This window comes from Callithrix jacchus, chromosome 3, assembly GCF_049354715.1.
Source record: "Callithrix jacchus isolate 240 chromosome 3, calJac240_pri, whole genome shotgun sequence".
NCBI lineage: Eukaryota > Metazoa > Chordata > Mammalia > Primates > Cebidae > Callithrix > Callithrix jacchus.
In genome coordinates, this window is record NC_133504.1 from 82,238,807 (window position 1) to 82,262,816 (window position 24,010).

A 24,010-nucleotide genomic window follows, 5' to 3' on the forward strand; every position below is an offset into this window, starting at 1 on the left:
CAGTGTTAGCTAACAACAAAATTTAAGAATTCTTCTGTTCATCTTATAGGACTTTATTACTTTCCAAAATTTCTAACAGAAACAGACATTTCTTTACTCTGTGTAGTAGCACTGATGGCGCCAAAACCTTAATTAAACCTGAAGGTCCTTACAACTTTCAAAGACTATGAATTATGAACTGTATTCCAGGAACAAGGAGTATACATAAAAGAAAGAAACTGCCATGTGCTTCAGTGGCCATGTTAAGCTGCTGAATCCAATGACTGTTAAATATAGACTAAATTAGATTACTCATTTATTCACTGCTCTGGGGAAGTGGCATATTACAGTACAGGGTAAAGGAATCCAGTCCTTGACTTTATAATCTAGGCAGGCAAAGTTTCTAAAAAGTGTGAATACATTTAAATTTAAAACACAGCAAGCATAAAGCAATAGAATTTTTAAGGAGATCCTAATATTCAAGAAGTGCTTACTGTTTGCAATTCACAATATTAAGTGCTTTAATAAATTGATCTCATTGACTCTTCACTAAGACCTTGTAAAATAGGTATTTATAATCCCGTGTTAAACCTAAGACCTGGAGAATTCAACTTGTCCAAGATCACATAGTTAATTAAGTGGCAAAACTAGGAACTCTTCTCCAGGTACTGAGTGACACCAAATACATGCTTTCATCCTTTCATGGCACTACTTTCATGACCATGGATATGTTTGTCTTAGGAAACACAAGTGGAACATTCAGAGAAAATTCTTATAACAATCTTTAATATTTATTCCCTGAATTTAAGTAAAAAGAATAAAAAAATCAAACACCCATCTGTAAAACATACTTCTTTATGAAATAATAAACCAAATAATACACCCCACACTATAAGCCAGGACTTACTGTTTTACTTTATTTATATAGTTAAGTAGTAAGAGAGCAAGCAGGAATTAATTCTTACATTACTGACTCACAACATTTGTAAATTGAGCCAGAATATAGTAAAATTATACAAAATGATACCAAAACCTTATCATTTCATTTATGGATATTCTTGGGTATCTGAAATATAATTAATTCCCTTAGAATTAAGTTGGTTTTTTTTTCTTAACTATGGCATAACAATATTTTTTTGATTTTCATTTCCTATGTATTGGGTGATGTTAAAAAAAATTCCCAAAAAAAGAAGAGAAAGAAATACTAGTTTTAAATTCTCAGGTCATGTTTATGTTATAAACAGTTATCAAGTTCATTGTTTAGATTTATAAAATATTTATTTTAAAATGGGAAATTTGATATGTATAACATTAAGTGAAAAAAGCATGCACAAGTATTAGTACAGCAAGAGATAAACTTTTAAAATATAAGTAGGAAAAGATTTTTGAAAATAATACAAAAATATTTCACTGGTTAGCTCTAGAAGATGGTCTTGTAGGATTTTTGTTTTTGTTTTTGTGTTTGGTTTTTGGCTTTGTATATTACTTGCCTGTGCTTTCCACATTTATTTAATAAGCATATGCTATTTCTGTAATCAGAAAAAAGATTAACAAATGTTATGAGTTAAAATTTGTGTTCAATTGTTTGAGAATTATCCTTAAAATATAAGGATATAAAATACCCTTAAATTTTAAATGAAACAACTGTCTGATTTGGGGTTAGCTGTGCCTACCCACCCCGTCCTAATCCCAAGTCTTCTTGCCTTTGATTCAATTTAGACTGTGGTCTTTTTTTCTAATTAAAAAGCCCACAGAATTGGATGTATGTACCAGGAGCAAGAAAAGTAACATAAATCTGACAAGAATAACCTTTAAGCTAGTCAGAAATTTTTACTAAAGCTATTTTAACTTTATGTTTTATAGGGACTGAAGAGGAAGATGAAGGGGATGACCTTTTACTTAGGTCTGTGGATGAGTTCTGGTGGTTTCCTCACATGTGGAGCCACATGCAACCCCACCTCTTCCACAATGAGTCATCTTTAGTAGAACAGATGATTCTCAACAAGGAATTTGCACTGGTGAGCACATTTTATTGTGTTGTCTTTTGAACTCTAAGTTGTGATCTCATAGTGGAAGTGTAAAATCAATGTATTAGGTTGAATACATTAGAAATAGAATAAAATATAATATCAGGGTGCATCACATGTATTGAGGGTATATACAACTTTGTGATTAGTTTCAGATATATGTGTTTATGTATAGGGTCATCATATGATTATATATGAAATATATTTCAAAAAGTAAGTTATTTTCAGAAAGCTGTCAACTCCTGTTTTATGAGATGATTATTCTTGCATCTATGAAGACAAAAAAAAGTAAAAACTTCACTGTATTCCCAGTCTAATATAATTAACCATTCAAAAATCATTGTTTGCTCAGCATCACTCATCATTAGAGAAATACAAATCAAAACTGGAATATCTCATTCCAGTCAGAAAAACTGTTATTAAAAAGTCAAAAACAACAGATGTTGGCATGGTTGCAGAGGAAAAGAGAACACTTACACATTGTTGTTGAAAATGTAAATTAGTATAGCTATTGTGGAAAGTAGTGTGGCAATTTCTCAAAGAACTTAAAAGAGTACTATTTGATTGAGCAATCCCATTATTAAGTATATGCCAAAGGAATATAAATTGTTCTACCATAAAGATGCACACACAGGTTCATGACAGCACTATTCACAACAGCAAAGTCATGGAATCAACCTAAATGCCCATCAACAGTAGATTGGATGAAGAAAATGTGGTCCATATACACCATGGAACACTATGCAGTCATAAAAAAAGAATGAGACTGTGTTCTTTGCAGCAACATGGATGAGGCTGGAGGCCATAATCCTAAGCAAACTGACACAGGAACAGAAAACCAAGCACTGTATGTTGGCACTTAAGAGTGTGAGCTAAACACTGAGTACACATGGACCCAAAAAAAGGAACACTGGACACTGCAGCCTACTTGAGTTTGGGGGGAGAGGATGTAAATACTACCTATCTGAGACTACGCGTATCACCCGGGTGACAAAAATAATCTGTACACTGTACCTCCATTACACAGTTTATCTGTGTCACTAACCTGCACATATACCCCTGAACTATTTTTTTTAAATAATAGTTTAAAAATCATTTGTTGTAAGAATGAATGAAGAAATGAATGAGTTGAATGTCTGGAGCCATGACTCTAGACCAGTGGCTCTCATATTTCAGTGTGATCTATTTCACCTAGAAGACTTCTAGAACTCAGACTGCATGACCCATTTCCAGAGTTTCTGATTCAGTAGATCTGCAGGGAGGCCTGACAATTTGCATTTCAGAAACTTCCTGGATGATCCCCATGATTCTACACTAAGAATCACTTGCTCTAAGCTAGGGGCTGGAAAATTGTGACCTATGAGCCAAATCTGGAGTGTTACTTGCTCTTTATGATCCCTGAGCTAAGAAAGCCTTTTTAAACACATTTCTTAATCACTCAAATCAAAGGTAAACAATCAAAGGAAAAATAATATTTTTGTGTCACATAAAAATTATATAAAGTTTACATTTAAATGTTCATAAAGTTATATTAGAACACTGCCACCTCATTCCTTTATGTGAAAGCAGTCTGCAGCTGCTTTCACACTGCAACAGCAGAGTTGAGTGGTTGCAAAAGAGATCCTAAGGTCCACAAAGCCTAAAATATTTTTATCTAGACCTTTAAAAAAACAATGTTTGGCCATCCCTGATCTAGACATTCATTAAGCCTTGTATTCCTTTAAGAATCTAACAGAAGACAGAAACATTTTCCCTAGAAAAATGCTCAGATGCACATTCTCACATCTTCAGCCAGTGGGACATACAATCACAAGGGGTTTGTAAATTCACCAAAGACCTTAGTTCCTTAAAATATGTTGTTATGATTTATTAGTACCATGTGATTACTGATGTCTTCATTTTTTAAGCCATCTTTGGAAGCATAGCCCCAAATGCAAATTAATATGATATTTTATAAAGTTATGCCCAGGTGTTATAATAGTTCATCATTCTTTGCACCTCTAAATCCCCAGACAAGTGTCAGATCTGCACACAGGATACTTACTAGTAAATGTAGAACATATAAAAAGCACTTAAGATCAAGGACTTAGGCATCAGACTATCTGTTTGAATCCTCACCTTCCATTGATGGTTGCTGACCTTGAACAAATTACTCAGATTCTCTGTGTCTGTTTCTCCATTTATAAAACTGAGTTGTTATAAGGATAACAACTACATCATGGAATCGCTGGAAGGATATACATAATGTGTTTAGAGCAGCGGTTGGCACAGAGTAAGCATTCAATAGTGTTGATTAACCAATTATAACCTTTCTAAATATAGAGGAGCATGCAGTTACATCTTGATTTTAAGACATCTAATTTTTTTAAAAAAAAATATGGATTTACAAGAGATCATTTTTTACTTAACTTTTAGGAAATCTCTCATGAATGTTGTGCTGCTTCATAACCTTATAAAATTTAGATAGTTTTCATTTCAAAAACGCACTTACCTTGAGTGAGCATGCTAAATTCTCTTAGGACAGTTACCTTGAAAATAAAACACGTTTATCACCTGTCTTAACCCCCGCCTACTTCATTCCACTCCACCTCCACTCTGGAGCCTTACTCTGTAGGAATATAGGTTATATTTCATAATGGTTGATTTCACCTGTTTGGGTAATTTCTTTTTTAAAAGCCATGCTGAGAGCTCTGGGAAGACTCAGATGTAATTGCTTTGTAATGAAATGTTGAAAGCTATTTAGAGTCCATTCTGAGTAATTACATTTGTTTAGTCAGTTTGGCTACAAACTACACTTATTCCTATAAATATATTTTGTAACAAAAAGAATCTTATTTTATTTGCATAGTCAAAATATCACAACTAAAATGAAGTCCATTAAACATAGATCATACTGAAATGACACTGTCATTTTCCTTCTGGAGTTCAGCTCAATAAAACTCAAGACTCTTCAAGCAGTGACATTCAGAACTCCACCTTTACTGTCAACATGACATGACAATACATGTGGTATCCAAAGTCCAAGAAATATATCTCTTTTTTATTAAATTAATATCTTTTCACATCCAGCTGACACTTTAGAACCATCAACAGTATCAAGAAAGATAGGATAGCAGAAACCCAAAATGACATATTTGTGGACTAAATTTTAGTCCTGACTGCTAGTAACAAGTTCTGACAAAACTGGCAACTTATTTACTATCTTTATGTCTCACTTTCCTCTCTTGAAATAGTAATAACTCTCTTTTTTTCATTCTCTAAACTACAAAGCTTTTAGATAATTAATTTACGTCAACTCATCTGCCAACCAAAGGCACTGGACCAGATAATACTACTGAGCAATTCCAGTTTTAAAATTCTGTGATCATTTTGGACCATATCAGTTCACAAATTTGGAATGAACATCTTGAAATCCTCATCTAGCTGCAATTGAAGCAATTATGGGAAAAGATTTTCTAACTAAATGAACAATTTATATAGATAAAAATCAAAAGTCTTTAAATCCTTTTTTAAGTTCTATTCTGACATTCTTCATTATCCTTTGGTGTGACCTTTGCTGGCAGAGGGATTGTCAGTCTCATAAGCACATTTTTCTCTTTGCAGTTCCAAAAATGATTCAAACATATTCAGACATATTAATAACTTGATATTGATATTTCAAATCCATTTCTTAAAAAAAAACAATCTATCTGAGTGGTTTTATTTGTGGAATTTCTCTGAATTCTTGAGTTTATGTTCTCTTGTACTATGTTTAAAAATAATGAGAGAAACACATTGAAAACTGCTTCTTTACCCTTTCATCATGTTGAAAAAGGCTTTATTAAGCATTTAATAAAGCATTGTTATTGTTATTGCTTAATAACACACAGGTATGCCATGTGAATACATATATGAGTGTGGGAGTTATGTATATCCATGAGCACAAATGTATATGTCATATCTATATGTGCGTGTGTTGGTATTCAGGATGTTAAGCTAATGACAAATATAGTCAACTGAAATATGGCAGTTACAAGATACCCTTCTCGGTAGGACAGTAGGGTGGAGAAAAATTTTTTTGGTTCTTTCTCCTTCAATAACTCAGAAAGCTTTAGTGCTGTTCAGTTGCTTGAATATGTTAATAAATAGATGCAAATATTCAATAACAACAACAGATAAAGGCTGAAGAGAACTAGAAACAATGGCCAACATGAAAGCACTAATGAAAAAAAAAATTACCAAAAATTATTTGTGATTTAACCTATAGCTACTTTCCAATCACAGAAAAAAAGTGCAAGTACTATAAACCTGAATTGTTTATTTTATTCCACAATAGACTTTTAAAAAGTTAAAAAATTGTATTTTGTTAGAAGTTTTACATATAAACTCATTAAAGTTTTCAAACCAGTGCAGCTTTTCAGTTCACTAATATTGCAGACCATGAAATAACTTTTTGTCTTCAATAGTGACATTTTCAATGATGATGTGAATTTCACTTGCTATGTTATTGAGCAGTCTGATACCTTTTTCATGACTAAGTGAAGATTCTTGAAATGAACACATAGGTTTTCAAATTCTGATTTTAAAAAGCTACATATATTTATAAAATCTATAACTTTTTTCATAATTACACAATATTCAAAAATGCTGACATTTAAATTGTCCTCATAAAAACACAAATCTATTGAAGAGAGACTATGGAAAATCCTTATGTGTCATAATAGACTGCGTACTCAATCAGCTATGTAGATGTCACATTAAAAAGAAATAAAAGTAATATAATAGTGAATTAATAGTATAATGAAATGAAACTGAGAGAGCTTTCTTTCAATGTCTGCAGTGCCTTACCGTATTTTTACTGGATTATCCAATTTGAAGCCTGGCATTATACCACAAATGCAAGAAACCAGAAAAAACTGTTTATAACTAATATGGTATTTTAAAGTAGGGAATTTAGATAAAATAAGGATACTTACACTAAAACAAAATTGTGAACAAATATTTAACAAAAATTCACAATGAACAAATAGTGTGTTTTGGAACTTCATAACAAATAAAACAGTCTTTACACTCAAGAGTGATCCCACATGTGCAAGAAAGAGTTAGATTAAAAAACAATAAAAAACTGTGAAGCACCAAGACATAGAAAAAAGAAGGAAATTCTGTAATATGTGACAACATGGATGAACCTAGAGGGCATTATACTAAATGAAATAAGCCAGTTACAGAAAAACAAATACTGCATAATTCCACTTATATAAGGTATCTAAAATAGTCAAATTCATAGAACCAAAGAGTGGAATGGTAGTTTTCAGGGGCTGAAGGAAATGAGAAAAGAGGATTTAATAATCAAAGGTCATTAAGTTTTAGTTAAGATGAATAAGTTGTAGAGATCTTCCATACAAGGTTGTGTTTATAGTCAAATATAATAATGCACACTTAAAAACTTGTCAGAAAGGTAGATATCATGTTAATTCTTCTTACTACAATAAAATAAAATAATAAAACATTTTTTGACAATTGAACAAGATCTTGAGGGATTCTATGGAATGCCAATTTAGTACAAATTTCTATGTAAATTACTTCAGTAATTGACTGCATTAGTTGAACATTCAGATATCTTAGATATTGCTTAATAACAAATTTCTCAAACTGTAAAGACCTAAAACACACATTAATTATTTAGCAGTTTATGTAAGGGAGTTGTTTATGTAAGTGAGTCAGGAAGTTTAGTATGACATAACTGGATCCTGCGGTTCAGGATTTCTCACAGATGTCAATCAAGGTGTCAGCTGAAGTGGCAGTCATTTCAAGGCTCAACTGGAGGGTGGACCTGCTGCCAAGCTCACATGGTTATTGGCAAGATTCAGCTCCTTACAAGCTGTTGGATTGATTGAAGACCTCAATTCCCCACCAACTGCTGCTCGGGTCTGCCCTGTGCTCCTTGCCATGTGGGTTATTTGGGATGGCAGCATACAACATAGTATTTGGCTTCATTAGAGTTAAGGCTCTGAGAGAGGAAAAGAAAAAGAGACAGATTGATTCAGAATCTTTTATTACATAAATATCAGAGCAATACCTCTTCACTTACACCATATACTCTTCAGGAGAAGCCAGTAACTAGGCCTAACATACACTCAAAAAATAAAATAAAATAAAATAGAAAATAAAGGGAATACCATGAGACAATGATAACTAACTGAAAGACATTATAGAAGCTGCCTATCACTTCTAACTAGAAATAAGAAATACAGAGGATCCTGTATAATATTATTCACATTTATTATTGCATTAATTTAAAAATATTTTTATATGAACTAAAACCTAATATTTTTCTCAAGATTAATGCCGATTATATCCTTCTAAGCCGTAAATATAAAATTCATCTGATACCTCTCTTTCTCTCATCTAATCCATTCCCTCTACTTGAAATGTATTAAGAACTGATTAATTTGAATTCTTACCACCTCTACTATCAATCATCTTAGTGCAAGTTACCATTGTATCATTTTTAGCGGCTTTATTGATATTGATATTAACATATAAAGTTCAACCATGTAAAGTGTAAGCTTCAGTGTTTTCAGCATATTCTCAGATCTGTGCAAATTTCTCATAATTGTAGAACATTTTCATCAACTCATTATGGAAAGCAATCACTTTGTATTTCTCCCAACTCCCTCAATCTGAGCAAATAACGAATTTACTTTCTGTCTTTACAGATTTGCTTATTCAGGACATTGAAGATAAGTAGAGTCATACATTATATGGTCTTTTTGACTAGACTTTGTCACTTAGCATAATGTTTTTAGGTTCAAACATGTTGCAACATTTATCAGTACTTCATTTCTTTTTATTGAAAAATAATGTTTAATTGTATGGCTAATATTATATTTTCTTTATTCACTATATATCCATTCTTTATCATTTCATAGACATTTGGATTGTTTTGGGGTTGCTTCCACTTTCTGGCTAGTTTTTGTACTGCTGCTATGAGCAGCCATGTACAAGATTTTATGTGGACACATGTTTTTATTTTTCTTTAGTATTTACCCAGAAGTGGAATTACTGGGTCAGTAACTTTATGTTTAACATTTTGATGAATAGTCATACTGTTTCCAAAATGTGAGCACCATTTTATATCATACCAACAATTCACGAGTATTCCAATTGCTCTCACAAACCCTTGTTATTAACTACCTTTATTGTAGTCATTCTAGTGGGTGTGAAGTGGTTCTTTTCTTTCAAGATTATTTTGGCTATTCTGGGTCTTTTGAATTTCCATATGGAGTTTAGGATCATCTTATCAATTTCTGAAAATAAACAACTGGGATTTTAACAGTGATAGTTGTCAATCTGCAATTAAGTTTGTGAAATACAGCCATGTAACCAATGTTAAGTTTTCTGATCCATGCACACGGGCTGTCTATTCATTTATTGAGGTCTTCTATAGTTTCTTTAAAACAATATTTTATAATTTTCAGAGTCTAAATTTTGTATTCCTTTTATTAAATGCATTATTAAATATTTTATTCTTTCTGATGCCATTATAAAAAATCTTTCAAAATTCCATTTTATATTGTTAATTTTTTCTACAGAAGTACAATTGATATCTGTATGTGGATCTTGTAACATCCAAACCTCCAAATTTGCTGAACTCGTTTATTATTTTTAGAGTTTTTCAGTGGATTTCTTAAGATTGTCTGTATATAAAATTAGGTCATGTGCAAATAGAAATAGTTTTACTTCTTCATTTTCAATCTGGCTGTATTTGATTTTATTGTATAGTCTAATTTTCCTGACTGCAACTTTCAGTATAACATTGAGTAGAAATGGCAAATATCCTTGTTTTATACCTGGTCCTAACGTGATAATATGCAGTCTTTCACTATTAGGCATGATGTTAGCTTTAGATTTTTCATAGATACCTATTAGCAAGTTGAAGAAGTCTCTATTTCTGTATGTATTTTTACTTTAGAAGGGTGTTTGATTTGTTACATATTTTTTCAGTGGCTATTGAGTTAGTCATGTGTTTTTCCTCCTATATTCTCTTGATATGGCATATTACATGAATTAATTTTTAGATGTTAAGCCCACCTTACTTAACATCTTAAATCCCACTTTGATAAATCCTATAATAAATCCCACTTTGTTATTGAATATAATCATTTTTATTGAGTTTAATTGCTAGTGCCTTTGAATATTTTTTTAAACTATATTCATAGAGATACTGGTCTGTACATTTCTTTTAAAAACATAATTGTTTGGCTTTGATGTCAGGGTAATACTAGCCTTATAGTTAATTGAGAAATATTCTTTACTCTTCTTTTTTTATGTATGAAGGAAGGAGAATTCATAAATTACAAGCATTAAGTATTTTTGTATGTTTGGTAGAACTGACCAGTGTAGCACCCTGCTCCTTGCTTTTATTTGTGGGAAATTTTTAATTTACTAAGTCATTCAATTTACTTGTTATGAGTCTATTTATATTTTCTATCTCCAATTGAGATAATTTCTGTAGTTTGCGTGTTTCTAGACATTTACTAATTTTATCTATGTTATCAAATATTTAGCATATAATGTTCATAGTAGTCCCTCATGGCACTTTTATTTGTATATGGTCAGTAGTGTTGTTTTAACTTTCATTATTGATTTTACTGGTTTAAGCTTTTTCCCCCACTTGGTATATCTAGAGTTTTTCATATTTAGTTGACCATTTCAAATAACCAAATTTTAATTTTATAGTTTTCCCCTATTGCTTTTTTCTTCTCTATTTCATTAATTTCTGCTCTAATCTTTATTAATTCTTTCCTTCTGATTGCTTTATATTTAATAAACTGACACAAGAACAGAAAATGAAATACCGCATATTCTCTCTCATAGGCGGGTGATGAAAAAAGAGAACACATGGACACAGGGAAGGGAGTACTACACACTGGGGTCTACTGGGGGGAATAGGGGAGGGACAGCGGCGGGGGGGGAAGGGGGGAGGGATAGCCTGGGGAGAAATGCCAAATGTGGGTGAGGGGGAGGACGGCAGCAAAACACACTGCCATGTGTGTACCTATGCAACTATCTTGCATGATCTGCACATGTACCCCAAAACCTAAAATGCAATAAATAAATAAATAAAAATATGCTTTTCTTCAAGGTTTTAAAGAGAAATATTACATTATTGACTTGAAAGATTTTTCTATTATTTTTAATAAAGGCATTTCACAGCTATGAATTTCCCTCTAAGTACTAACTTTGCTGCATCCCCTGAGTTTTCGTAAGTTGTGTCTTCGTTTTTATTCATCTCAAAATATTTCCTAATCTTCCTAGTGATTTATTCTTACTAATTGCTTCATAGTTACAATATGCATTTTAACCTCTTAGGATCTTTTTCAATTTCTAGTGACTTTTCCCAGTGAAATATAGAAACATTGTATTTACATATCTCAATTTCTCCCTTTTTCCTTCTTGTTGTTATTGCACATTACATGCATTTATGTTACAAATTCAGCAATACATTGTTATATTTTATATAATTTTACATGTTTGTAAATCTTGAAAACAGAGAAACTACATATTCATAGAGTTTTCTATACAAACTTTCTTCTATGTCATTTTTTTACTTTTCATTTATTCTTGTAAATTTAAGTACTATTTAGTGTTACTTTCTTACTTCAATATGGCTTTTCTTCCACCTGTCATTTTTGTTCTGTTATTAAAAATATATTGCATTTACATATTATAGCCATAGCAATGCAATTATGAGCATACTATTTTCTACCATTACTTTTTAAATCTGACGAGAAGAAATATGTATTTATACTGTCTTCTAGAAATGCTTACTTAACTTTACCAACATTTTTTGTTTCTTTGTGTTGATTCAGATTACTTTCAGTGGTTATTTGCTTTCAGTCTGAAGAACTACATTTATAATTTCTTATAAGAGAGGTTTGGCAATGTATTTTGATGTATCTGTGAATGTATTTATTTCACTGCCATTTTTGAAAGATAGTTTTGCTAGATATACAATTACTGATTGGAGATTTTCTTTTTTCTTTCCACTTCCTCTGGATCCCACAGTTTCTATTGAGAAGTGAATAGTTAATTTTTTTTTGTTTCCCTTCTATGTGATGAGTTGTCTTCTTCTGTTACTTTCAAGGTTTGTTGATTGCCTTTGCTTTCAACATTTTTATGAAGATGTATCTGCATATGAATGTCTTTGTTTATTTTAGTTCCAGTTCACTGAGCTTCTTACATGTGTAAATTAATAATTTTCATCAAATTTGCAAAGTTTTCAGGCAATAATGTTTTGAATAGCTTTTATGCTTCTTTTTCTCCCTCCACTCTTTTTGATCATCCCATCTCATGTATATTGGTGTATTTAACAGTGCCCCAAATTTCTCTGTGGCTCTGGTCATTCATTTTTCCTATTTTTTTCCTCTTTGTTCTTCAGTTGCATAATCTCATAATCAATTTTCAAGTGTGCTAAATTTTTCTTCTGTTAGGTCAGATCTCCTGTTGAACCCTTATATGGCTTGGCTGTGTCCCCGCCCAAATCTCTTCTTGAATTGTAGCTCCCATAATCCGCCCCCCCCCATGTCATGGGAGGGTTCTGGTGGGATATAATTGAATCATGGGGATGAGCTTTTTTTGTCCTGTTCTTGAGACAGTGAATAAATCTCACAAGATCTGATGGTTTTATAAAGGGCAGTTCCTCTGCACCTGCCCTTTTGCCTGCCATCATGTAAAAAGAAGCCTTTGCTTCTCCTTCACATGTCACCATGATTGTAAGGCTTTCTCAGTCATGTGAAACTGTGAGTCCATTAAACCTCTTTTTATTTACAAATTACCCAGTCTTGGATCGTTTTTCGTAACAGTATGAAAATGAGCTAATACAGTAAATTGGTACTAGCAGAGTATTGCTCTAAGTATACCCAAAATTGTGGAGAACATCTGCTGGGGCAGTAAGGAAGAGAAATGTGAGATGGGAGTCCCCACACAGAGTCCCCACTATTGCCTAGTGGAGCTGTGGGAAGAGGGGCACCATCCTCTAGACCCCAGAATGACAGATCCACCAATGGCTTGCACCATACACCTGGAAAAGCCACAGACACTCAAGGCAGCCAGTGAAAACAGCCAGGAAGAGGACTGTTATATGTAACCTTTCGGTGCCACAAAAGAAGTAGCACTCGAATATAAATTTCTCAGCAAGGCAATTTACATCTATAGAAGGGTGAGCTTCACAGATGGAACAATGGAGAGTGCACACCTGGACAAGGGAGATAAAGAGATTCTTATTTCTGATGGAGTGGTTTGTTGTTCCCATATTGGCAAGGTTAGACCATACAGTCTAGACTAATTCTGATTGGCTATTTTAAAGAGAGAAGGGGTACAAGCCAAAGTGGCAAGGTGGGTAGTTTGGTGGGAAGGATGGTTATAGGACAGGTACCTAGGGTAACTCGGGTCAAAGCAAGTGACTGGAGCAGATGACCAGAGCAGGTGAGTGGAGCAGGTGACCAGGATGACTCAGAACAAAGCAGGAGACAGGGGAAACAGATATGAACTACTGATTAGAACTAGTGAAAAAGGTTGTTTACTGAAATTACAAGGAAGGTAAACTTTAAAATGGAGAATTAAAGAATAAGAGAGATGAACATACTGACATACTGGTTCTTTGAAGAAAAACTTGGCATTCACTATATCTAACAGGGCTGTATACCCAGCAAAGCTATAGGGGTGAAGCTGCCCAAGACCATGGGAACACACTTCTTGCATCAGTATGACCGGGATGTGAGACATTGTGTCAACAGAGATCATTTTGGAGCTAAAATTTGACTGCCCTGCTGAATTTTGGACTTGCATGGGACTGTAGCCCCTTTCATTTGGCTGGTTTCTCCCATTTGAAACAGGTGTATTTACCCAATATGTGTACCCCCACTGTATCTAGGAAGTAGCAAATTTGCTTTTGAGTTTATAGACTCATAGATGGAAGCAGCTTGGCTTGTCTTAGATGAGACTTTGGACTATGGACTTTTGAGTTACTGCTGAAGTGAGTAAAGAATTTGGAGGACTGTTGGGAAGGCATGTTTGGTTTTGAAATGTGAGGACTTGAGATTTGAGAGAGGCCAGGAATGATATGGTTTGGCTGTGTCTCCACCAAAATCTCATCTTCAATAATTCTCATGTGTCATGGGAGGAGCCCAGTGGGAGGTAATGGAATCATGAAGGTGGGTTTTCCCATGCTAGTCTCATGATAGTGAATAATCTCATGAGATCTAATGACTGAATAAAGGGGAGTCACCCTACACAAGCTCTCTTGCCTGCTGTCATGTAAGATGTGACTTTGCTCCTCCTTTGCCTTCTGCCATGGTTGTGAGGCCTCTCCAGCCATGTGAAACTGTGAGACAATTAAACCTCTTTTTCTTGGGTATTTCTTCATGGCAGTATATTAAAAAAAAACTAATACAAGACCCTTAGTATTTTTTTTATTTCGGTAATTGTACTTTTTATCTGTAAAGTTTTTATTTGATGCTTTATTAAAATGTATATGTCTGTTGATATTCTCATTTAATGAGATATTGTCATCATTCCTTTATGTCTTCACACCTAGTTTGCTTTAGTTGTTTGAATGAATTTGAAGTCTTTGTCTTCTATGTCGGTCATCTGGGCCCTTTAGAGGAAATTTCAATTGCTCGTTTTATTTCCTGTGTATGAATTACACCATCTTGTTTCTTTGTATATCTTGTATTAAAAAAAAAAACCTGGACATTTTAGACAATCTTTGCAGCACTCTTCACACTGATCCATTCCCTCCATGTTAATGATGTATTTTTGTTGCCTTTGAGCAACAAAAAATTGATCTATTTGCTTAATTCAATGGCTAGATGATTTAAGGTAGACTTTCTCTTGAAGTGTGCAGCCTCGGTTTTGCTCCTCATGGGGAGCATAGTCACTCTAAGATGATGGTGGTTTTAGGAAGGCCCTCTTTTTCTTTTCCTTATATTTTTGTTAAGCTGTCTGCCTCTGGAATAGAACTTAGTCAGAAGTGAGCCTATACTAATTGTCGACTGTTTAGTTGGTTGCTTTTGACAAAAATCACTCAGACTATGAGGCTTTTACTTATCCAAGCAGTGTTCCTGTTAGCTAACTCTTTATCTGGTTCTCTCTAGAGAGAAAGTTTCTGTTGGGTCAATGATTCACTTGTGTGTAGTCTTAATTATGATAACAACAGTCTCCTCCTTACTTGCTTACCATTAAAATCTCTACTCTGAGAGAATGAGCTTAGGCTGAAACTTTTACACACTGTCTCAAATATTAAGTGTTTTCTTGTGGAGAACATTGCAGATTTCTCTTCTTGAGAGCTACCTCTCTCTCTGGGCAAACTCTCTGTGCCACTTCTCAGAAATAAAAGTAACTGCAATGGTCTACTTCTCTCAAAGTGACACCCAGATTCATAGACAGGATCCTGGGCTGGGGTAGTAGCCCCTAATATTCTCAGATTTCCTTTCCTGGAATGGAATCAACACTCCACAATTGAGATGAAGCAAAGGAAAACCAAAATTACAGTATTCTTGGCTTTCTGCACTTAAGGTACAACTTCTTTCTTGAGTGGGGCCACATAGTGAAAAAAGAACTCCAGGTCTCAGATTTGCTCTTAACTAGAACAGAACTTCTGCACACAACAGTGGGGAGAGGAGAAATGCTATGGACTACCATTCCCAAAAGAAATCATAAGCCTAGACTAGAAACTAAGGAGAGATGTAGCCCTGTGTTCTTGGCTATCTTCAACCAAAGTAAGAATTCTGTTACTCTAAACTGTGGCAGGGAGAGAAAGGAGCAGGTCATGGCTCACATGCCATCAACTCTCACTGTTATTACCATTGGTAGTAGATTTTCTTGAATAAATGGTTTTGCATGGTTATATGCCTTTTGTTCACTTTCTAGATATTTTTAATGTTTTTAAAATAATTTTCACCAGTTATGGGTGTCTCACTGGGAGATGGTTCACAGTGCTCTTCATACAACCATTGCACAATCATGCATTCTACTATCCTTTCTTGACTAAATTATGGCAGTAGCGTCTTTATTGCTTTCCATTGGCTTTTGGGGTCCTTTCTCAGCAAAGCAGCTGCAGTGATCGTGTTAACATGTAATTCAGATACTGTCACATTTTGTCTCAAAGCCTTCTAAGCTAACTTAAGACAGCCCACAGCCCCTAGCAATTGTCTCCTTGTTTTACATGCTGTAAGCTCCCATCTGCCTTTTTTTTTTTTTTTTTTTTGAGATGGAGTTTCACTCTTTTTACCCAGGCTGGAGTACAATGGCGCAATCTCAGCTCACTGCAACCTCCACCTCCTGAGTTCAAGCAATTCTCCTGCCTCAGCCTCCTGAGTAGCTGGGATTACAGGCGCATGCCACCATGCCCAGCTAATTTTTGTATTTTTAGTAGAGACGGGGTTTCACCGTGTTGGTCAGGATGGTCTCGATCTCTTGACCTCATGATCCACCTGCCTCAGCCTCCCAAAGTGCTGGGATTATAGGCGTGAGCCACCGCGCCTGACCATACTTGGTTGTTTCCAGTCTGCGTCCGTTCCTGTAGTTGCCACTCCTTGATGACTACAGTCAGTCTGCACTGTTGCCATTTTTGTGTTGTGCTCTTTCTTCTGGTTTAGTGACTCTCACCTTGACCCAAAAGTTCTCCTGCTCTTCTACAAATTGATGCTTAGCTACCTCCATCAAGTCTGTGCAGTTCTTGAATTTGGAAGAGTGTTTCCCTTCCTACCATTTTTCATATTATATGTATTATTCTGTTCTTCCACTAAGAAATACTTGAGACTGGGGAATTTACAAAGAAACAAGATTTGATTGGCTCATGGTTCTGCAGGGTTTATAAGAAGCATGGCAGCTTCTGATTCTGAAGAGGACTCTTCTAATCATGGTAGAAGGCAAAGGAGTAGTGAGATGTCTCACATGGTGGGAGCAGAAGTGAGGATGGGAAAGGTGCTACACACTTTCAAACAACCATCTGATAAGAACTGACTCACTATTGCAAGGACAGTGCCAAAAGGATAGTGCTAAGCCACTCATGAGAATTCTGACCCCATTATCCAATCACTTCCTACCAGACCTCCCCTCCAACACTGGTGATTACAATTCAACATGCGATTTGGTGGGGACACAGATCCAAATCATATCATCATATATACACTTTTAAGAACAAACTACAAAAGCCTGGATAAAACAATGTTTTAGTAACATTATCTTGTGTCAATTCAAAATTGAACTTTTCTGTATCAAAAAGCTGTTTGGGGGGAGTATAGCTTTTATCTGTTTTTTGGGAAACAAGTAAGTTACTTATCTTTTAGTCTCATCTTCCATTTCCTCTTTTCATTGCTTCCCGTAGATGAGTCCATTTTCATTTTATCTCATTTTCTAATATACCTTGATCCATATAATCCATTTTGCTAATCCTCTATTCCAAAGTTGCCATCCTACTTTTACCTATAAGCCTCATGATAGATATGCATCTAGTATTACTAATAATTTTTCCTGAAATGCTAGAATTTCTAGACTAGGCATTCAAAATAAATTTAATTTAATTTAATTTAAATCCATTGTGCTTTTGGATTTTTAAAAAATAATCTATTATATCTGAGGTTTTTTGAAACAGTATTTTTAAATCATAAAACAGAGAAGACAAAATAAATTTGTAAGTATAAGAAAACATCAAATAATAACATAAAATATTACTAACATTACCCTGGAGGCAGAGCAGTGAAAATCTGCTAAAAGTTTAGAAAATGGAATATGGGAATGACCTTGAATATACTTAATTCTCTTTATCAGAAATTTGTGATAAATAAAACAGTCTTAGGCGGGAAGAAAATAAAATCACAGTGGGAAAATTACAGAGCAACAGCTAGTAAGCTTGAAGTGCCTTTATATGAGCAGTTAAATAATTTGGTTACTGCATATAGAACACTTATTTACAGATGGCATTTGATAGCAATTTCAAAGTATTCTTTTTTGTATTCCTGCAATTATGTGATGAAAGTATTCTTTTATATCCATGTAGTTAATAGACATCTCTTCATCATTATATCTGTTAATTAGTTTTGCTGTTGATGTTAAATATGCATACATTTTTTATATTATTCAATATAAAATATTATATTACAATGAATTAGCCATTTGTCACTTAAAAACTTCAGCATTTGAGTTATTTATTGTTTTGTTCATTTCAGTGAACAACTATCTAAAACATGTAACTTACTGCTTTTAAGTTAATAATGCATTCCAGGCATCACATCAGATTCAGATAGACCAAGTTTTCATTGTTCACAAAGACTAAGTTTTCGTTGTGAATATGAATGATTTCACTGCGCTGTGCTCCTGATGTATTCTTAGAGTCTGCTGATATTATGACTATTTGCTCCAAAACTATGTTCTTAGAATGTTTGAGTTCTTATGTCTACTTTTTTGCTTCCTCAGTCTCCTCTTCCAAGTTTGCAGATTGACGTTTATCTTCCAGACATTATCATGTTATTTGATTCTAGTAACCAGATTCTTATATCAGTAAAAAAAAGTGATCAAACCAGATGACTACCGAAATTCCTGATGCCTCTAAAATTATCTAAATCTAAGTCACTGTGAGCTTGGAAATCAGATGGAGAAAGTTTCTTAGGCTTGTTTCTAAAGTCATATTGAAAGGTCTCAATTTTACAAATGAGAAAACCAAGCCCTAGAACTTGTTTATGTGACTTGTACATAGTCACACAAATAACTCATATGCTGCCATGTGGTTCCGGTTGTACCATGCAGCACTGAAAAATAGGGGCTGATGGTTTCTGGGAGAAATGGACAATGCCTCCCCACAAAAAAATGAGCCATCTTGTGTACCTGGTTTTCTTAAAGCCTTTTTCAGTCATAGCACAGGTAATTAAAGCAACATATGAATGACCTCTGAATAGATGAGTAATTGTAAAACCTACTCATCTTTAGGTCTTGGGAGAAGTAGATTCTATTGTATAAACCTTAAATTAGCATGGAAAATTGAAGCGTATAAATGGCATAATGATTAATATATTGATTAACAAAAAATATTTTTATTTCTCTTCCTTTATATACCCATTGACAATAGATAAGGTTTGTACCCATTTTGCTAGTAGGATATTATTTTAAAAATTTATTAGCTAGCTTATTTAAGCAGTCTCCAAGGTTCTCATCAATTCCTATTTTCACCAAACTAACAGCATAAAGGATAGCATGAACTTTTTGCCTGCAAATTAGAATTGGTATTTCATTAGCTATTAATATTTATACTGCTTAGCCATGGATTTAGAGAAAAATGGCTTTTCTTGTCTTGTGTTATATCATGGTAAGGCCTTGACTTGCTGGTCTGGTATTGGCAGGTAGATAAAAGAATTTCCCTTAGACAGAAAATCTACACAATACATATTTATCTATTTGATTTTCCTAGCAGATGGCAATAGCAGACCCTCCCGCCCCCCAAATGGCTTTTTCCACTGCAGCATCTTTTTCTCGTCAAGCAGCTATTTTACTTCTGAACACAATTAACCTCAAAGGAAGTAATGCCCCCCTACAAAATGCACTTCAATATCAAGCAGAAATAATTGAAAAATGAACTATTTATATCACTCAAAATTTATTAATATATATCTATCAAGACTTACATTTGTCTGTTCTAGAACCCTTGTTATTATTTTTGATAAGTATAAAACCTTGAAAATCATTCTGCTTTACTTGATTGCTCTATAGTCTTATGCATTTAAATAATTTTCTAAGATTAACTTGAGAAACTCCAATTCTTTTCACTGATAAGTGAAAATTGTAACATAGGTTTCACTGATAAGTGAAAATTGTAACATCCCCCTAGGAGACAGGCTGACAACCAGTTAATGTACTTGGGAATATTTAATTTACTTGATTTAAAGCAAATTAATATTTTCTATAACCATTATTTCACTTATTCAGAACAATGGTCTGTGCATAAAATACAAAAGAAAAATGTCATATTTTTCAGAAGAAAACAAAATATTAGCTAATTTTATACATAGAGGTTATTCACTGTGTGATATAAGTTCAAGTGAAGTGAGTCATTACCTACTTGCTCAGTGTAAAGGTCAAACCCTTGTATTTGGCTTCAGACCAAACTTGGTTCAAATTTTGTCTTTGACGATTATTATATGGGTGAACTTGGCAAATTAATTAAAATTCCTGTGCTTTAATTTACAAATATGTAAATAAGTATGACAGTAGTTCCTACTCGACAGGTTTTTATGAGAATTGGATATTGTGTGTACATGTTTTTGTATACATAATTCTTAGCAGAATAATTGGCGTATAAGTGTTTCCAAAGTATTTGTCATCATTATCATTATGGTTATCAGCATTTTCGACCATATTTCTTCAAAAAGCATGTTATAATTTCTTTTGGAATATGAGGTTGATGATGCATGAAACAGCCAAATGACTTTTTCAAGGTTACATAATATTCAAGTTGGAAACTGAAATGAGATTCTAATTTGCTTTGCAATCCTCCACCTATCCATAACTCCATATTGAAAGTGGTCACAAGTGTTCAATAATGAAAAAAGCTAATATCAAACATTCCAAGACAAAAAGAGCATGGATGATAAAAGTTGTATTTTAAAAAATAAAGAGTTCATTCATATGCATGTGAACGTGTAAATCTTTGAAATTATTGTTTTCCAATTATGTCCAAATGTTCAGTGTGAAAACTACTTCCGTCCTTTCATTTGTCAGTCCTTTATTTTTTGCTTGTCCTTCCTTTCTTCCTTCTACCTTATTCCTTCTTTCTCCCCTTCTTTTTCTTCCTCACTTTCTTTCTTTTTTTCCTCAACAGACTATGAATATGCATTATCTCCTGAGCACTTTACTTGACACCGGGGAAGCAAAAATGATTGAGATGCTGAGATTTTACTTACTTAGTAGATGGGAGAGGGGAGAATGCAGTGAGAGTAATAAAGTAGCATTTTACGTTGTTGAGAGAAATGTACAGAACATAGTACAGTCACAACTGTGATACTAGCTTGTTATAAGGGTAAAAAAAAATGAACAATTGAGTTGGTAACATTTGTGAAAAATGAGTAGGTGGGCAGGAGGCAGAAAGCAGGAGGGGAACCCCTAAACAGAGGGAGTAGTATCAGAAAGGGCACAAGACTATACACAATAAATGTGCTCTTCCAATCAAATCTACATAGGTTCAGCAACAACCTATCTATGGCTTGGGAAACTGCTGCCTGTGGAATTTGGACTGCAGTCTGTTAGTGTATGGTTGGTGTGCTAAGAGTAAGTTTTACATTTTTTAAAATTTATTTTACTTTTGGTGCATACTATATCTGGCATTTCTCCCCATGTTATCCCTCCCCACACCTCGTTATCTCTCCCTTACCCCCCCAATAGTCCCCCATGTGTGATGCTCCTCTCCCTGAGTCCATGTGTTCTCATTGTTCAGCACCCACCTATGAGTGAGAACATACAGTGCTTGGCTTTCTGTTTTTGGGTCAGTTTGCTGAGAATGATGGTTTCCAGATTCATCCAAGTCCCTACAAAGGACACGAACTCATCGTTTTTTATGACTGTATAGTATTCCATGGTGTATGTGTACCATATTTTCTTTGTCTAGTCTATCATTGATGGGCATTTGGGTCGGTTCCAGGTCTTTGCTATTGTATACAGGGCTTCAATGAACATACGTGTGCATGTGTCTTTATAGTAGAATGATTTATAGTTCTTTGGGTTTTACATTTTTAAAGATTTGTAAATATCAAAGAAAGAAAGAAAATGTGTGACAGAGGCAGTATGTTGCTGGCAAAACTTTAGCAAACCTTAACTTACACATGGTTCTGAAGAAAGCATATAAAATTGGAATCATAATGATGAACAGTAGTTCATGAATTCTTACCTAATGCACATTTTTCATCAGTTACTATTGGTGAACTACCAAACCCTTAGAAATATGAAATTTGTGAACAATAAAATATTGTTTCCAATATTCCTGCCTTAATGAACCTGGGAAAAGTGCATAATATGTTGAAAAAAGAAATAAAAAATTGATTTGGCCACAGAGGAAGCTTTGTGTTGGGAATTAAGAGAAGACGGGAACAAGTAGCTCATGTGGGCCAGAATATGGAGGAACTTTTTATCCTAGGTGTTAGAGCTTCAGGTTCCCTAAATCCTACTGTATAAATGAAATGACCTCTACTTAGAGCTCTCCACTTGAGAAAACAATTTTCCATCTCACCTCCCTGTGTTCCTAATTAATGTATCCTTATGTATTGTTCTCCTATAATCTTCTAAATCAGCATTCTTGCATGTACTTTGTACATAGGATTAGGCAGTAGCCTGTTTAGTAACAGGGTATGGGAATCCTTCTTTTTACCTCCTCGTTTAAGGCCACAGATGTCTTACATCCTTGCTCATCACTTCTAAATGTATACTCAATGTCATGGTTACTTTTGTGCTTATTCAATAAAGCCAAAGTTTGCTTGTGGAGACAAACTGTCCTAGTTACAGGAATAAATTTCTCAGCTTTGATTTTAGGTAGTTGACATTGAACACTGTTCTGGCCAATCAGATGAAAGCCTAACTTATAGTATGGGGCTTCCAGGAAAGCTTCAGGAAAGGAGGATAAATATTGCTGGAGCTCTGCCCTTCTGCCCTTAGCTTTTGTTCCTTTCTTTAACCTGCTATTGTCCCATTGGCTGGAACTAAAGCATTATCTTAAAACTATGAAGGAAATGTCAAGAGAACCAAAGCCCTCACTTTTGGCAATCTTGAACTGCTGAACCAATATTAGCAACCACTAGTCTACAGATTCCCCAATACTCGAGAGAAAAAATAAAAATAAAACTACTGTGTTTTCAATTTTCTGTTTTTTTGGGTTGATCCTTTTTTGGTGCAAAGGTTGGACCCATTCCCCACCCAATGGTATGCTCTAATGCTTTCTCTCAGAATTTTTCTATTAAATTATTTTGAGATTTGCTTACATTCAAGTTGTTTTCATTATCTAGAATTTGTACACCCTCAAAGGAATATTTGTATAGAATAATAAACTAAAATATAACATTTTGCTGCTTTCAATATCAAAAAGTATTGCTATTGAGAGATATTAATCAATTATTAGACAACAGTTTTGTGACTGGATTCTTGAAGTGGTCAGTAATAGCATGATTAGCTCTCACAAATGTTAATTTCATTGCTTCAATGATTACCCTTGTTTTTAATTTTTTTTTTTTTTTTTTTTTGAGACGGAGTTTCGCTCTTGTTACCCAGGCTGGAGTGCAATGGCGCGATCTCGGCTCACCGCAACCTCCGCCTCCTGGATTCAGGCAATTCTCCTGCCTCAGCCTCCTGAGTAGCTGGGATTACAGGCACGCGCCACTGTGCCCAGCTAATTTTTTGTATTTTTTTTAGTAGAGACGGGGTTTCACCATGTTGACCAGGATGGTCTCGATCCACCCGCCTCGGCCTCCCAAAGTGCTGGGATTACAGGCTTGAGCCACCGCGCCCAGCCATTTTTAATTATTAAATGACTGCAAAATAATTGAGCCAAAGTTTTCCGTGAGTTTTTAGCATTATAAGTTACCTCTTGCGTTTTGTTATTATTATTTAACTGCTCTCTTAAATATGCCCCATTTAAGTTGGAAAATCCCTCAAAACTATTTTAAAAAAACAGCTTTTTCTTTTTCTGCCTCTTCTCTTTACACTTTTTCATTTTAGAGTTTGAAAATTTTTTTTAGTCTGATGGTGTCCTTTATACTTTATCTATAGTGGCTGAACATTTTCGGCATTCCATGATTTTTTAAAACAGTTGATTCCGTTCTTTACAGTCTTTTCTGCAGTAACTTGAGCAATATTCAAATATAAGAAATTGTTTCCAAATATGTTTACAATGGGAAGAGTTAACGCTAATTAATAGCATAGGAGAATTGGGTGTTTAATATAAACTTGTTTTGAGATGAGAACTGTATTGATTACCTTATTTCCAA

The 24,010-nt window shown here is 34.2% G+C and overlaps 1 protein-coding gene across 1 annotated transcript in view; it reads left to right on the top strand.

The window, feature by feature from the left end:
- Positions 1-24,010, top strand: part of LOC100395907 (N-deacetylase and N-sulfotransferase 4) — a 308,362-nt gene that overhangs the window by 157,203 nt on the left and 127,149 nt on the right. Inside the window, exon 4 of the mRNA XM_002745451.7 lies at positions 1,843-1,997. Within this exon, the coding sequence (XP_002745497.5) occupies positions 1,843-1,997 (155 nt within the window). The remainder of the gene's footprint in view (positions 1-1,842; positions 1,998-24,010) is intronic.